The following is a 14,714-nucleotide window of genomic DNA, read 5'->3' on the forward strand; positions in this document are numbered from 1 at the left end:
ACAATTCACCAATTGACACTTCCTAATGGTCAAATTACCAGAAACTCTGACGAAATAGCAAGGGAACTTATAGCTCATTTTCAGAATTTATTCAAGGCAAAACAAGTTAGTCTCCCTCCGATCGAAGTGATGAATGCTTATAAGGTTTTTTCAGTCGAACAACTGGGCTACATCTCGAGGATTCCTTCGTTAGAGGAAATTAAAGCTACAGTCATGGAAATGGGATCGATGAAAAGTCTAGGTCCTGATGGCCTTCCTTGTTACTTTTACCAACACAATTGGGACATCGTAGGAGCAGAATTAACAACATTCATACAGTCTGGTTTTACCACAGGTTATATCGATCCATCTTTAAATCTGACTACTATAGCTTTGATTCCTAAAACTAGAAATCCGAGTATTGCCTCAGAGTTTAGACCGATATCCCTTTGCATCTCGATCTATAAATTCATCACGAAAATCCTTGCTAATCGCCTTAGACCTTACTTATAAGGAGGGTATTGCTTCGAACCAGATCGCACTTGTGCCTAACAGGCAAATTATTGATAATATTGTGATTACCAAGGAGTTAATTCATTCTATGAATAACTCCATAGCAAAGAATGGGACTTTCTCATTAAATATGGATATGGCCAAAGCATATGACCGTGTCGATTGGAGTTTTTTGAAACTTGTCCTTCATTCGACAGGACTAGAGGACAACATTCTAAACCTTATCATGTCTTGTGTCACTTCGGCTAAATTTAATATCCAACTTAATGGAAGATGAGTGGGCGATTTCTCAGCCTCTAGAGGCCTTAAGCAGGGGTGCCCCCTTTCCCCCTACCTATTTATCCTCACATCTCAATCTCTTTCTCTTTTATTTGATTATTATGAATCACAGGGTGTTTTTACAGGTTTAAAGATAAACACAGGACAATCCCAGCATTACACACTTGCTGTTTGCGGACGACCTGATTGTTTTGGAAAAACAAATACTACCAATTTAACTAATTTAATACATCTTATGACTCATTACTCTTCCTTCTCGGGTTAACATGTCAATTATGCTAAGTCTTCATTGTATTTCAGCAAAGGTGTCTCCTCTCAACTTCAGAACCAATTTATTCAACGACTTTCAGCTCCTCTGATGAAAGACCATGAGAAGTATCTCGGAGCTTTAATCCTCAAAAAAAGGTAACAGAATACAGAGTTATCAGTGGTTATTAGATAAATTTAATAACTCCCTTGCAGGATGGAAACAAAAATTCATAAGCCAACCAGAAAAAACAGTATTAATCAAATCAGTTCTAGCATCGTTTTGTACTTATCCTTGCAGCTATCGAATACTTCCTAAAAAAGTGGTGGATGAGTTGGAAAAGATAGAACGTTGTTTTTGGTGGGGTCACTCTCCAAATGAACATAAATTGCATTTCATTAAATGGGACATTCTCACTAGCAATGGAGGTTTGGGCATTAGGTCTATTGAACATGTGAATCAGTCCTTGATGGCTAAGATGACGTGGCGTTTTATTACCAACCAAGATGCTATTTGGGTCAAATAATTAAGATCTAAATATATTTCTAATGGTGACTTTTGGAACAATTCAGATTCACAAACTTCATCTCATTTCTGGCATGCAATTTCGAGAACAAAAGACATAGTAAGAAGAAATATACTTTGGTTAATAGGAGATGGCACTTCAGTGAAGATTACTACAGATCCATGGATACCAAATTTGCCCAACGACACTCCAGTCCTTATTAATGAGTTACCTTCTCATATTCGACTGGTTTCAGATCTAGTGGAGACAGATAACAGAAATTGGAATACTATCACTTTAAGCACATACTTCGATCAAACTACTATTCAGAACATAGAAAGTATTCGACTACTGGGCCACAATGAAAGTGATAGACTTATTTGGTGTCCAAATGAGAGTGGTAAATTTACCACAAAATCATTTTATACTGAAATCACGTCTCCACATATGAATGAAGATGCAGTTAACTTCCTTGAAAAATGTTCTGGAAGCAAAAAGAAATGAATCCTAATCTTCAAAATTTCATTTGGAAAATGATTCATGGAGGATTACCTACACTTAGCAATATTGGTAGAAAAGTTCATCATATCAATCAAGCATGTTTACTATCTAGACAAGATGAAACAGACTCTATACATCACCTTTTTGGTAGCTGCACAAGATTCATAGAATTACTCAACCGAGCAGGTTTACAAGACCTACAACAACATGATGTAGATCCGATCAAAATATTGAAAAATCTTCTACTACAAGGTGAACAGGGAAACAATAACTGGTATAAAATGACCTACCTGATGTGGGAGTGATGGAAACAAAGATGCGAACTCCATTTTCAAGAAACAGAGCCAGATCTAACTAGATGTTTATGGAATAGAACAGAATCTCTAAGGTATGTACCAAATCTTACTCTTTCTTCTCATTCTAACACTGATTTACAGGAAACAAGCTGGTCTCCCCCACCTCAAGGAAAAGTCAAAATAAATTTTGATGGTTCTTATAGAGAGGATAGAGCTTCATGTGCGGTAATCGCTAGGGATTCGGAGGGTTTGATTTTGGGAACGAAGAAGATCGAGATTTCACCCAAATCGGCTATGTATAGTGAAATGCTAGGGTTTGAAATGGCGTTAAATCTGGCTGATGAGTTAGGGTTAGGTGTATTTATAGTTGAAGGGGATGCAAAGTTCCATCTTCATCTAATCTCAACCGTCGATACTGAAGTATCGTGGTGGTTGATTGCTAAGATCGACGGACTGAGATTGAGGGTCAACCATCGTCAAGTAGAGATGAGGTATTGTCACCGATGCAACAACAAGGACGATCATTTACTTGCTGCTTCGGTTTTCACCCAATAAAGTCCAAGATGATATTTTAGTCCTTTATGGTTAACAAGAATTATATTTTAGTCCAATTGTGTGACGTTATCTAAGTTTTTTCGGACTATGTTTTAACTTTATTTGTTTTAATGGCATTAACGTTAAAAAAAAATGAATAAAAGGTGATTACTTCAAAAAAAAAAAAAAATAGGGGCTAGGGAAATAAATCTTAAGGGAAGTTTTAAAGGGGCTTCTCGTTTTTGTTAAAAGGGCCCCTCTCGTGAATTCGGTGCTAGCCCACCGAATTCACAAAAATAGACTACTGGAGTGTATTTCGATGGGGTCGCACTGAATAGGCTTTTGAGAATTCGGTGGGCTCGCACCGAATTCACAAGGAGGGGCCTTTTAACAATAAACGGGGCCCTTTAAAATTTCCAAATCTTAATTGTATCCAATATTTTTGTCCACTTGAAAAATTCATTTGTGGTATGGTACTCTCGTTCAAACTTCAAACCCTCTAGTTCAAAAATCAATCACTCTGGTTCCCAATGTTTTCCGTGTTCATATTATTTTGGATCCTAAGTTTTCTTAGGTATTAGATCTGAGAGCAAATCGGACTGAAACTGTAAATCTGCGACAAAGGGTTAATCTCTTACGAGAAAGATGGTAAACGGTAGAGGTCATTCTTCTTCTCGTATCCGAACCTCTACAACAACTAGACATCTGCTAACAAAACCATCATTTTATTCCATCACTCTTTACACTTCTATTCTCTTTGGTTTCTCCCTTACCATCTTCCTCTTCTTCTCCACCAGACAGATTCTATATGATGAACCCAAATCTTTCTTATCGGACGACTCTCAATCTGAGCAGGTATATATAAATCTCTCCTTTCTTTATTTCATTTAGTAGATGACTGTGGGTTGTGAACCATTTTGGGGTAATTGGGTTTTGACTTTAACAAATTTTTGCCTTTTGAGTTTATTAGTTGATGATTATTAAATGTTTTGAGTACTTCAAACTTTGATGATACCTTATCAATGGTATTGAGTAACAACATATCTAAATTTATGGTAGTATAAGCTATAAGATCTAAATAATGATTTGTCTAAAATGAAATGTGTTGGGTATACAAGATATTTATTTGGTAATTCCCTTGGAATAAAAAAACTGGGACACTAGTAATAGCGTAAAGCAAACCATAGATAAAGATTGCGTGAAACGTGAGAGGAATACACCTCTTCGGTAATAAGAGGGGAGAGTCACCACTACAAGGTAATGGTATTATCAAGGAAGAACCCTAGTTCCGGTGTCATGGATGAACCTTTGAACTTAATTTTTGAACTTTCAAGATTTGGTCTATAACACTTAGCAGAGCAAGAAGTATTAATAAGAGTTTTAATCCTATTGAGTAGTTTTTAGCTCAAAGCTTGTTTTAAAGCAGTCAGTCTCTCGTGCAATACGTGTTACAAGTTTTGCTTAAGTTTCATGTTGCCTATTATGATTTAAACTTCTGTAATGTGGCCTAGATATGGGTCAAGTTGCGAAATCGCGGTCCAGACCGTATTATTCTAGCCGTTTGGGTCTGATAAGAAGTTTAAACTTCTCCCACAAATTGCTCATGGATCAAACTGGTCATTTTCACAAGCATTCTCACATTTAGCCTATATTCATGGATGTTTAGAACTAGCGATTGCTATAATAAGGATAGATACTTAAGTTTCAAACATTAGAGAACCATGTTATGCTCTGACTCAACGACGAGGCCAGAGAATTTTTTCCTGAAGGCACTTTTGATAAAGTTAGTAAATCTTTGTTTGACAATGCTTACCTTTTTGTCTTCCATTTGATGCATAATATATTTATAACATAAATATATTTATGGTGCTTCCATTCCCATTTGTTGAAAAATGGAAATAGAATTAGTAATTTATAACTGAAATACATCAAGAAGTTTATAAATATCACACAAGAGAGACTTTAGAGTAAAAACAAAAAAAAAAAAAAAAAAAATTATGTTAGTTATGGTCGAAAAAGCAAATTGTGGAGAAAGAAGCATACCATGTCTTTATGAATAAAAATAGGAAAGACTAGGGTTTACTTGAGCTGCGTAGATCCAGCCCCTGGGGACTAAATTGCGCATGAGCTAACATTAGTAATTTAGTATTGTGCTTAATTTGTGGGTTTTAACGTCTGAGTTACCTTGTCCCTGCTCTGACCGAAATTCTTGGTTTCTCAAATTTTGCTTCAAAGTCAGTGTCTGAGATAATTCTAAGTGAAAGGATTGTAAGGGTTTGAACTTTCAACTCACTTGCACCAAATGATCAAAGTTAGCTAAAATTGGGCATTCCCTTAGATAATGGTGTGGGTGTCGATAAAGTTTAATTCCATTATATTTGTCACTTCACAGATACAACATGGGGAACTCTGGAGTGCTCCATTCAGTTATGGGTTCCACCCATGCATTAAGCCTACTCCTAGATACAAAGGTTTGTTTCTAAATCATATCTTCTGTTTTCTTGGGTTTCTCATCTTCATGAACATCCAAGATGTTATTTATATATTTGATGAGTTATGCTTTTTGCACCTATCAATTGGAGCTACACTTCTTTCTACACCAATATTATTTGTTGTCCATTTATTCCCTTGTGCAGTACGAAATTGATATGATACTAGTCCTGATGCTCCAATGTGTTGTTTTATCAGCAATCCAAGAATCAAACCGCTTCATAACTGTCAGAAGTAATGGTGGACTCAACCAAATGCGCACCGGTGTAAGTTGATGACCTCTATGTATCTGTCCTTGCATCTTGGCTATTATCATTGTTAGCAGGCTGAATCCATTGACATGTTCTAGCTAATAAGTTTGCACATCTTAATATAGTAGTATCATTTTCCTGTAAACTTAACTTACAATGCTGTGGAGGCTCCTCAGATGACTAGCAAATGGTTTATTTTGGTGATGATGTGCATGGAGCTATTTTAAGTACGGCTTCTTAAATCTCGCTTAGCTGAAACCAATGCTTTCGTTTATCCTATATGTAAAGCAAAGTAGAACTTGTCTTCATCTAGTTTACATCAGTCTGAACAAACTTGTAGGCCCTAACTGTCGATTTTCTTAAACCATATTTGGCTTGTCTTAAGGACTCAAAGAGCACATTTGTTAGTATTCCATTATTTCTTTTGCTAGCAATTATGTGATGAACTTCTCGTATTTATAGATCGCTGATATGGTTGCTGTTGCGCGCATAATGAATGCAACACTGGTTATTCCTCAACTGGATAAAAAGTCATTCTGGCGAGATTCAAGGTTTGGTTAGGTCAATTTAAGGAATTCCTGCCACCTAACGTATGTTCTGCTCCTTGTCAATCTGTTAAAACCTACTTATCCCGCTCATTGTTCTGTTGGCCACACAGTACATTTTCGGATATATTTGATGAATTTCACTTCATCAAGACTTTGCAAGAAGATGTGAAGATTGTGAAGCAGCTTCCTCAGGAATTGGAACTTATTCCGCGGGCACGAAAACACTTTACTACTTGGTCGAGTATGAGTTATTATGAGGAGATGACGAGGTTGTGGAATGATTACCAGGTAATTATTTGTTTGTTCTTCACTTGATATGGAACCATGTTGTTAGGTATATAATCAGTTACTGAAATGATTATGGACCACACGAAAAGAACTCCTCATTCACATAATTCTAGAGATTAATTGTTGTAGTGATACTCTAACAAATGATAGTCGTTAGACTGTTAGACATGAACTGTACATGTTGAAGAATTCACCTCAGCTAAAATCAAACATTTAACCATCTTATCTATAAATTGTAAAACTAAGTTGCTATATCTGATTGAGTCAAATCTCATTTGTTCTGCAGAAAATATAACTGTGGTTAATTGATACTGTATGATCTGGAAGTCCTTGTGTGATTAACGACCTTTATCCGGGAATTAATTATACTGTTTAGTTTAGGATGTCAACAAAAGCGAGCTCGAATTTGGATAACTCTATTTGATTTTTATGTAGGTGATTCACGTCGCAAAATCCGATTCCCGACTAGCAAACAATGATCTCCCACTTGACATTCAGCGATTACGATGTCGTGCTCTATATAATGCTCTCCGCTTTTCACTTCCTATTGAGAGCCTGGGAAAGGTCTGATCTTTGTTGCTTCCATCTACAGCTCTTTCTAACTCACCGATGTTCAATGATCAAATATATATACATTTTGGTATCAATGTATTTAAGAGCTATCTCCTATGGAATGTACAACTACATTAGGTCTAATTCTAAGCATACATGACAGTGACACCACAGAAACTGGTGGAGCGACTGAAGTCACAAGGGGGAAAATATATAGCTCTTCATCTACGATATGAGAAAGATATGTTGTCCTTCACTGGTTGTACATACGGACTGACTGATGCAGAAGCCGAAGAACTGAGGATACTGAGGTAAAGTAATACTTTTTTCGAGTACTGGTAGGTCAAGTTACATATAAGATGCATAGATTAACTCGAGATTTTTGATCAATCGTTCTTTCTTTTCTCATTGATATTAGAGAGAGTACAAATCATTGGAAGATAAAGAAGATCAACTCAACCGAGCAGAGAATGGGAGGGTTTTGCCCGCTAACTCCCAAGGAAATAGGCATTTTCCTTCAAGCTCTTGGATACCAACCATCGACAAATATTTATATTGCTGCTGGGGATATTTATGGTGGTAGCGTTCATCTCTCAGAACTCAAATCCCGTTTCCCGAATCTTATTTTTAAGGTATAGATGACCTGGTTAACTTATTAGTGAAGTTAATAACTTGCCACTCGAGTAAACTCCTTATTGATTAACTGTACAGGAAACATTGGCAACATCAGAAGAATTGGAACCATTTATAGGTCACGCATCTCAAACAGCTGCTCTCGATTACATTGTTTCTGTGGAGAGTGACATATTTGTTCCATCATATTCTGGAAACATGGCAAGAGCTGTTGAGGGACACCGAAGGTTCTTAGGCCACCGCAAGACAATCACTCCAGATAGGTAGTTCTTTGCTTTGATCTGATTGATTTAATTGATTTTGTGATATATCTTCGGTATATTCGGCACCAGTTATATTAGGGAGTTAAACTCGGAGACTCGGCCGAATTACTCAGAGATCAGCTCGGGCTCTGTGGTAGCCTGAGCTGACCCCTAGCCAAGCCCCCAATCCAGGGGGTAGGCGAGTAACGCGGCTTCGCTCGGCCTGGCTTGGCCGAGACTAGCCGAGTCCTGAGCCACCCAGTGACTCTTCTAGTCAGTGGGTGACTCGTTTTCTTTCTATTTTGCTGTTTTATTATTTTTAGAAAACTCTTCTAGTCAGTGGGTGACTCGTTTTCTTTCTATTTTGCTGTTTTATTATTTTTAGAAAACTGTTGTTCCTAAAATAGTAAAATCTAAAATCTTGATTCCTGTACTAACTTAGTTATAACAAGACTCCATTTTCTACTTCCATTCTTTTATCGTTTCCTTTTTTCTGTTATTTTCGTATCTCTAATATTTTCTTCTCCATATTTTCCTTTTTGACCCTTTTCCTTCTCTTTCAACTTTCCTTCTGAGTTCTGACTTCTGACTTCTTTCCTGCTTCCCTTTCTTTCTTTGGTGTAATATTGAGAGCTTATTCTCCAAGTGACATTTGTGAAAGGATAATGCTACTCAGTCTCCCAAAGTGCAGACAAAGTCAAGAAAGTAGGCACTATTTGGTTAAAGATTTGTCAATCACTTTTATTTTGGTAAAGGTGAATAAAACCCACACCCTCAAAATGCTTACATTCTTGACTTTGTCTGTACTTTGGGAGTCTGAGTAGCATTATCCTTTGTGAAATATAAATAAAAAATAGGATACATAGAAAATTAAATACGTCAGTTGTCTAAACTCTGCCAAGTAACTCGATCTGACTTGGGCTCCGTCTCCGGCTTGGTCCTGAGTCGATTCCGAGCCGAACTGCTTAGCAGTTACTGCATGATTCACTCTACAAAAGCAGAACATTTGATACGGTTCATTATATGGACAATCTATTGGTCATGTACGAATGGGCATGTCACATAGGTAGAATCTGTTGTGTAGATTTTATTTGAATAACATTTTCCTATGAAGAAAGAATTATTTGGACAAGTATAGTCTGGGAAGTTACCTGAAAGTGGAAAGACCCAACTCTACCGAAGGTTGGAGATATGGTCTATGACAATATAATGACTTTTGGGCAAAAGATTTTTTGATCAACATTGTTTTCGCAAAAGGTTGAAACTGTTTTCAGAAGCTATTGCGAATTTTATGTGTTGATTGCCAGGACCCACAGAAAAGAACAGAGTAAATCTTTAATGTTTCTTATAATTTACATCAGTGCTACAAAAAGGTTGATGAACAGCCACAGATTTCGCCACATTGTCCATCTCCTGGAGACGTGGTTATATGAGTATATAACTAGAAGAAACAATCTATCATTGGTTCTGCCTCTGACTCGGAAGAAGTGTTTATAAAGTGATCTGGCTTGTGCAGTTTTCTAAATCTATTCTGACCAGGAAATGTCCCCGTAATTGCATGAAAAAACCTCCCTCCTTTAATGTGCAGGAAAGGTCTTGTTGAAATTTTTGATAAGGAGGAAAAGAAGGAATTAGAAGGGTTTTCAATATCGTCTCTAATCAAACAGATGCACAAAACCAGGTAAGAATGGTGTTTAGAATTATCTTCTTTACAGAAATAAATCAAATCTAAGCCGTATTCTTTATAGTTGGAGTAAATGAAATTTGAAAATATTGATGTTAATATGAAAAGTTATATATAGAAGGATGATGTTAAATGTTGTAAATTTGCAGGCAGGGAGGTCCAAGGAAGAGAAGGGGTTCCTCTCCGGGGTTTAAGGGTCGAGCCAGGTTTAGGACGGAAGAATCCTTCTATGAGAATCCACTTCCCGAGTGCATTTGTGGTGTCAAAAAACATGGTCAGGCAGCAAAAGATGATACATGATCTCTCCAGCTATTCTTATTTTAGGAGAGTGAGATCGACCTTAACTATGGTAGTGAAAGTAGTTCTTTTTTGTAGTAGTCTTTTTCTGCTCGGGAGACATTAATTCAAGAACTATTGAAAGTTCATAATCTATATGGGATTCTAACAGTTACTCTTATGTATTTGTTGTTATACGAAGTTCTGCATTGCCTGTAATTGGGTGTATAATATATAGCTTTCAGTGGTCTTGATCAACCAGCAGTTTTGTGGCAGACTAGCCCCTCTCAGATGTGTGTAAGATTTGGGGGGCAGACTAGCGCCTCTCAGACGAGTGACCCGGGTCTGTGTCTAAGATTTGGGGGACAAAGCCCACGTGATATGATTCTGATGTCAATTAGAGTTTTCAGGTAAGGTCGTGCTTATCTCCGTAAGCTTATCTGCTATTTAGGCAAAGCTGACCTTTTGAGGTCCCTCGGTCCTCGTGGCCGACCCCTGAACTGTGCTTGAGGAAAGGGACAACTAGGATTCACCTTGTTCTTGCCTTGGCCAAAGCAGAGCTTAAATGCTGAGGAGGCTTATGGCTAACCTCCCTTCAGTCTTTTCATTAGACCTTATGTGGTAGAGTTTGAGCCGGATTTGCCCATCTGTTAGTTTTATCTAGGGGTTTTTGTGGTGTGGTTGGTTCGTGTTCTTTAAGTCAACGCACTTGACTTTTTTGACTGATCAATGAGCTCAACAATATGTTTGTGCCTTGTGTCTACATGCATATCTTGTGAGGTAGATGGTTCATGCATCGATGATGAGCATATGATGCATATTATTTTTGTACACTGCAACTAATTGTGTGCCGTATGTGCAACATACTCCGGCAAAGACTAGCAAAAAATGAGTTTTTTTCATCATAAGCTAGGGTTTGTGAAACTCAGTATTAATCTTTTCAATGAGTTTTTAATTAATTAAATCTCCTTTTTTGCATATTTATTAGCCTTCTTTACTTTCTTTTCATTATTTATACGGTTTGATATTTCATGCTTAGGCTTAGTCGTTTGATGAAATATTCTTACTAGTTGATTAACAATAGTTAAGAAATCATATTCTTTAAAGAGAAAGTGATTATAACTATGGTTAAAGAAAATAGTTTTTTATCGCCTAAGCTTCTGAAATTTAGACAGTTTATTATCTTAATTCTGAGTTATAAAAGAAGATATTTAATTAGTTAGTTACTCGTTTCTAAAAGTGATTTTATGTGGTGGTATCTAAAACTCTAGATTTTATCTCGTCTTGATCAAGGAGTGAAATTTCAAAAACATTCGGTCGTGAAATTGATCACACATAAATTTTGTGTCCGATTTCCACGAAATTTGACACCAAATTTTGAAATTTAGGGTGATTAGGGTTATATTAGCCTCCTAACTTTGTATATTTATTGCAGACTTCTTGGGTTCAGCGGTCCTGCCTCGAGACAGATTGACCCGTTGGGCTTTTGGTCTTTTTCTTGACTTATTGGCGATAGTCAATGAGTGGTCATTTTATGTATCATCAATAGTAATCCTTATAATTTGAAGCTATTGGGTATTTAATTGGTTTGGTGATGTCCACCTATTTTGTTTGCAGGCTTGTTGGGAGATGACTCCTAAAGTCATTTGTTTCTTGTTATGCAAAAGTCCCGCATCACAATACTAGAGAAACCGCAAAAGTCCCACATCACAATACTAGAGAAACCCGTGACGGTTTATAATAGATTGTTTGACAACATAAAACTCCTTTTGCTATCTGGAGTAATTTTATTTTGACTTAATCTATATTAAGAAAAATTTGTTGGATAAGAATGATCTTCTCCGAGTTTTCCTGTGACTCCCTTATCTTCTCGTCCACTAGTTTTCTTTGGGGTTATGTAGAGAAGATTTCCCTCCCCTCTAGTATTGTTTCCTTCAGTGCGAAAAGAAAATAGTAGTTGTGGTAAATCCTTAAAGAGTGACTAGTAAGTACAATTTGCACCAAGCTTATTTTGAAATCACTTTCAAGGTGACCTCCATACCATGACACAACAATCTGTTCTGGTTTTCTGATTCATACTCCATTAATCTAGCCTTATATTTCTAACAAAAGTGCACACTTCGACTTGCTAGTTATGGTTGAAAAAGAAGAAAAACATGGGAATATTTTTTTCTCCCATGAAGGGATGCGCATAGGTAGTCGAAGGGTCTCATGTCGGTCAAGGACGGATCCAGAATTTTAAATTAGACTGTGCTAGTCTAAGCTTACTGTAGAATACATATTTATATCATGATCAGCACGTAGCTTAACCTCTAGTTCAATCCAAAATAAATTATTTTAAAATACAAAGTAAACACACAACCGTGTGTGGTGGGGGTGTGGGCAAGGCGCCTGCATCGCGCACCCACCGTCTACCTAAATTTGTTGTACTGAAGAATTTATATAGTTATCAGTTTTATACCAAATAATTTTCTTTCAAGTTAAGGCAATCTCCAATTACCTTTGCTTCAATAAAGTTGGTGAAGTGATTATTTGAATAATCAAACATGAATGGTTCAATCTACTTTTTTTAGTTTGTTTTATCTTTTCTTACATTTTTTTTTAGAGATTTAGAGATATTTGAACTTTCACATAAAGTAAAGAGTTGTACTATTATAGTAAAGAAGAAAACAAAAATATGTATTTTATGATTCCAATAGATAAATTGTCCAGTGATGATTTTTTAAAAGCACTAATTCGTGAAAAGCACTAATTCGAGTTCACAACACATTAGTAGACCAAGGTTTCTCAGGATTAAGTTAATCAAGATATTATTTCCATAAACTATATTTCCAAAAAATTTATATTTCAAATAATTTATTGCCAAAATCTGTTGTTGCCTAGACATCTCGTATCTCCCTAATAGACAACAACAAAATTATTTTGCTTCTCTATCTTACAACTTAATTAAAGTTAGATTTTAGGGCTTGTTTTGTCTCTCTATCTATTTCTAATATCCACATCAACATATACATCATTTTGGTTTTTTCCATCTGAAAATCTTTCAAGTTTTTATGTTTTGTAGATGGATTGTTGGATCTATCAATGGTTTTGTTCTTCTTCTTGTTAAATAATCGGTTCATTTGTGTTAGAGAGAAGAAAGTGAGTAGTACCTTGATTAGAGAGAGAGAGTACCTTTTAACTAGGGAATTAATTTCAACAAACTGAAAAGACAATTTATCTCTTCTAATTTAAGCAGTTTTTTTTTTCTTGAAGATAGGTTAGGAAGTAATAGATAAAATAGAGGTTAACCATGTAAATTACTTCTAGTGGACTAATTTTCCAAAACAAATTATCTTTGGACCTAAACCCATTTACTTAGTGATTGTGGACCCTAAACCCATCCCCTGATTCCAACCCTGGTTTGAGCCAAGGATGGTCTCCATGTGGCTCTACCCTTGAAGCCGATCACCCTTCCCGAGAAAAAAAATGCCACAGTTTTGGGGAATAAAGAAAAATCTATAGAGAATAAAAATTATCTACAAAATTTGTCAACTAAGATTGACTTTTTTATTTTTATTTGTTGCTGTAGGGCTTCCAATTTAGTAGTAAAAAAATTTACATTGTTAGAAAATCATGTAAAAGAATTGGGTTATTTCCCTAATGGCCCCCTACTTTGTGACCAGCTTCCTGCCTGGCCCCCAACTTTACAAGAAATACCCATATGGCCCCCTAGTCGCTGTTACCGTCAGAAAACCGTGAAATCGCACATTTCACTTCCATAATTGCTCTTCCGTGTTGTCAGGCACGCCTGACAACCACGCCCCGTAATCGATGCATTAAATCCACGCAGCCCGTCAAATCAACGCATTAAATACCGTAGGTCATTCAGGTTTCCTTTCCCCCATGCCCGCCGTTTCTTGGGAAGACAACGACTCCCCTTCGCCTTCACCTACCCACCCAGCATTTAACTTCCCTCTTCTTCTGGGTCATTCTCTCTCTGACTCTTATCTCTTCTCTCTCTAAAACTCTGCTTCATTCACCTACTTTATTCTTCTTCTTCTCATCTGATTTTCCCCAAAATTCTTCCATGGACGACAAATACGAACCCCTTTATCCAATAGAATATCTGATCGATGTTCAGGTTCACTATAGTGGTTATTTTCCTGATGACACCGATTGGAACCATATTCACTACACACAGTACATTGGTGGAGATGTAGTTATATTTCAAGACATTGATGTCCCTCTGACGAAGGAGTGGACGCTCCTGAAGTTCCTTGACGCCGCATGCAAAGGGTTTAAGTTACCAGAGGGAACGTTTGGGCTTAGTTTGTGGGCAATTGCTCAAAGCAAGTCCTTTCTTGGTATGGTCTCAGACGATGAAACATTGAACTTTTGCTTTCTGAAGGCTAGAACTTTGAGAAGGGGCGGTGGATATCTCCATTTTTTTCTTGTTGCTGAACATCTAGAAGTCCCCCCCCCCCCCCACCACCATGTCTGTACCTTGAATGGCATGGTGAATGGCATAACCCCCCTAAAATGAAGAGGTTTAAGTCGAAGGGTGGGCATGGGCTGAGGGAAAGAATTTCCACAAAAGGGTTGAGGTTTCTGGAAGAACAGAGGAAGGGAAAAAGGATAATGTTGACTAGAGGAGCAGTAAAAAGAAGACCTAACCTAATCATTATTGATTCTGATGATGAGATTGAACAGAAAATAGGTGATTTTGCTAGCGAGTCTGGTAGTTGTCCACAATCTTCAGGGGGGCGAATGGGAGATGCTTCATCATCGACATCAAATGATTCATCATCGACATCAACGGATTCGTCAGATTCAGGTTTAGAAGTTAGACAACCAGACATTAACCAGAACGAACAAGATTCACCATGCCAGCAAACCGAACTTGATCAACCAGAT

At 37.0% G+C, this 14,714-nt stretch overlaps 1 protein-coding gene across 3 annotated transcripts; it reads left to right on the plus strand.

Annotated features, from left to right (window-relative positions):
- Window positions 1-3,290: 3,290 nt before the first annotated feature.
- Window positions 3,291-10,076, plus strand: LOC147537872 (O-fucosyltransferase family protein). 3 transcript variants are annotated; one of them, XM_086641897.1, is made up of 11 exons: window positions 3,291-3,709; window positions 5,247-5,325; window positions 5,543-5,610; window positions 6,058-6,146; window positions 6,254-6,431; window positions 6,867-6,995; window positions 7,158-7,294; window positions 7,402-7,615; window positions 7,695-7,879; window positions 9,447-9,539; window positions 9,692-10,076. In XM_086641897.1, the coding sequence occupies exons 1-11, from the start codon at window positions 3,500-3,502 to the stop codon at window positions 9,840-9,842; spliced, it is 1,533 nt and encodes a 510-aa protein (XP_086498023.1). In that variant the 5' UTR covers window positions 3,291-3,499; the 3' UTR covers window positions 9,843-10,076. The 3 variants fall into 3 exon arrangements, 2 of the variants coding, with proteins under 2 accessions (XP_086498023.1, XP_086498024.1); XR_015225659.1 differs by having other exon boundaries at window positions 3,320-3,709; window positions 7,695-8,512; window positions 8,683-9,539; XM_086641898.1 differs by having other exon boundaries at window positions 3,356-3,709; window positions 5,491-5,610.
- The last annotated feature ends 4,638 nt before the right edge of the window (window positions 10,077-14,714 follow it).

The sequence above is a fragment of the Eschscholzia californica genome, unplaced genomic scaffold (genome assembly GCF_041429995.1).
Source record: "Eschscholzia californica isolate CP2 unplaced genomic scaffold, dmEscCali1.0.p SCAF_5, whole genome shotgun sequence".
NCBI classification, from domain to species: domain Eukaryota; kingdom Viridiplantae; phylum Streptophyta; class Magnoliopsida; order Ranunculales; family Papaveraceae; genus Eschscholzia; species Eschscholzia californica.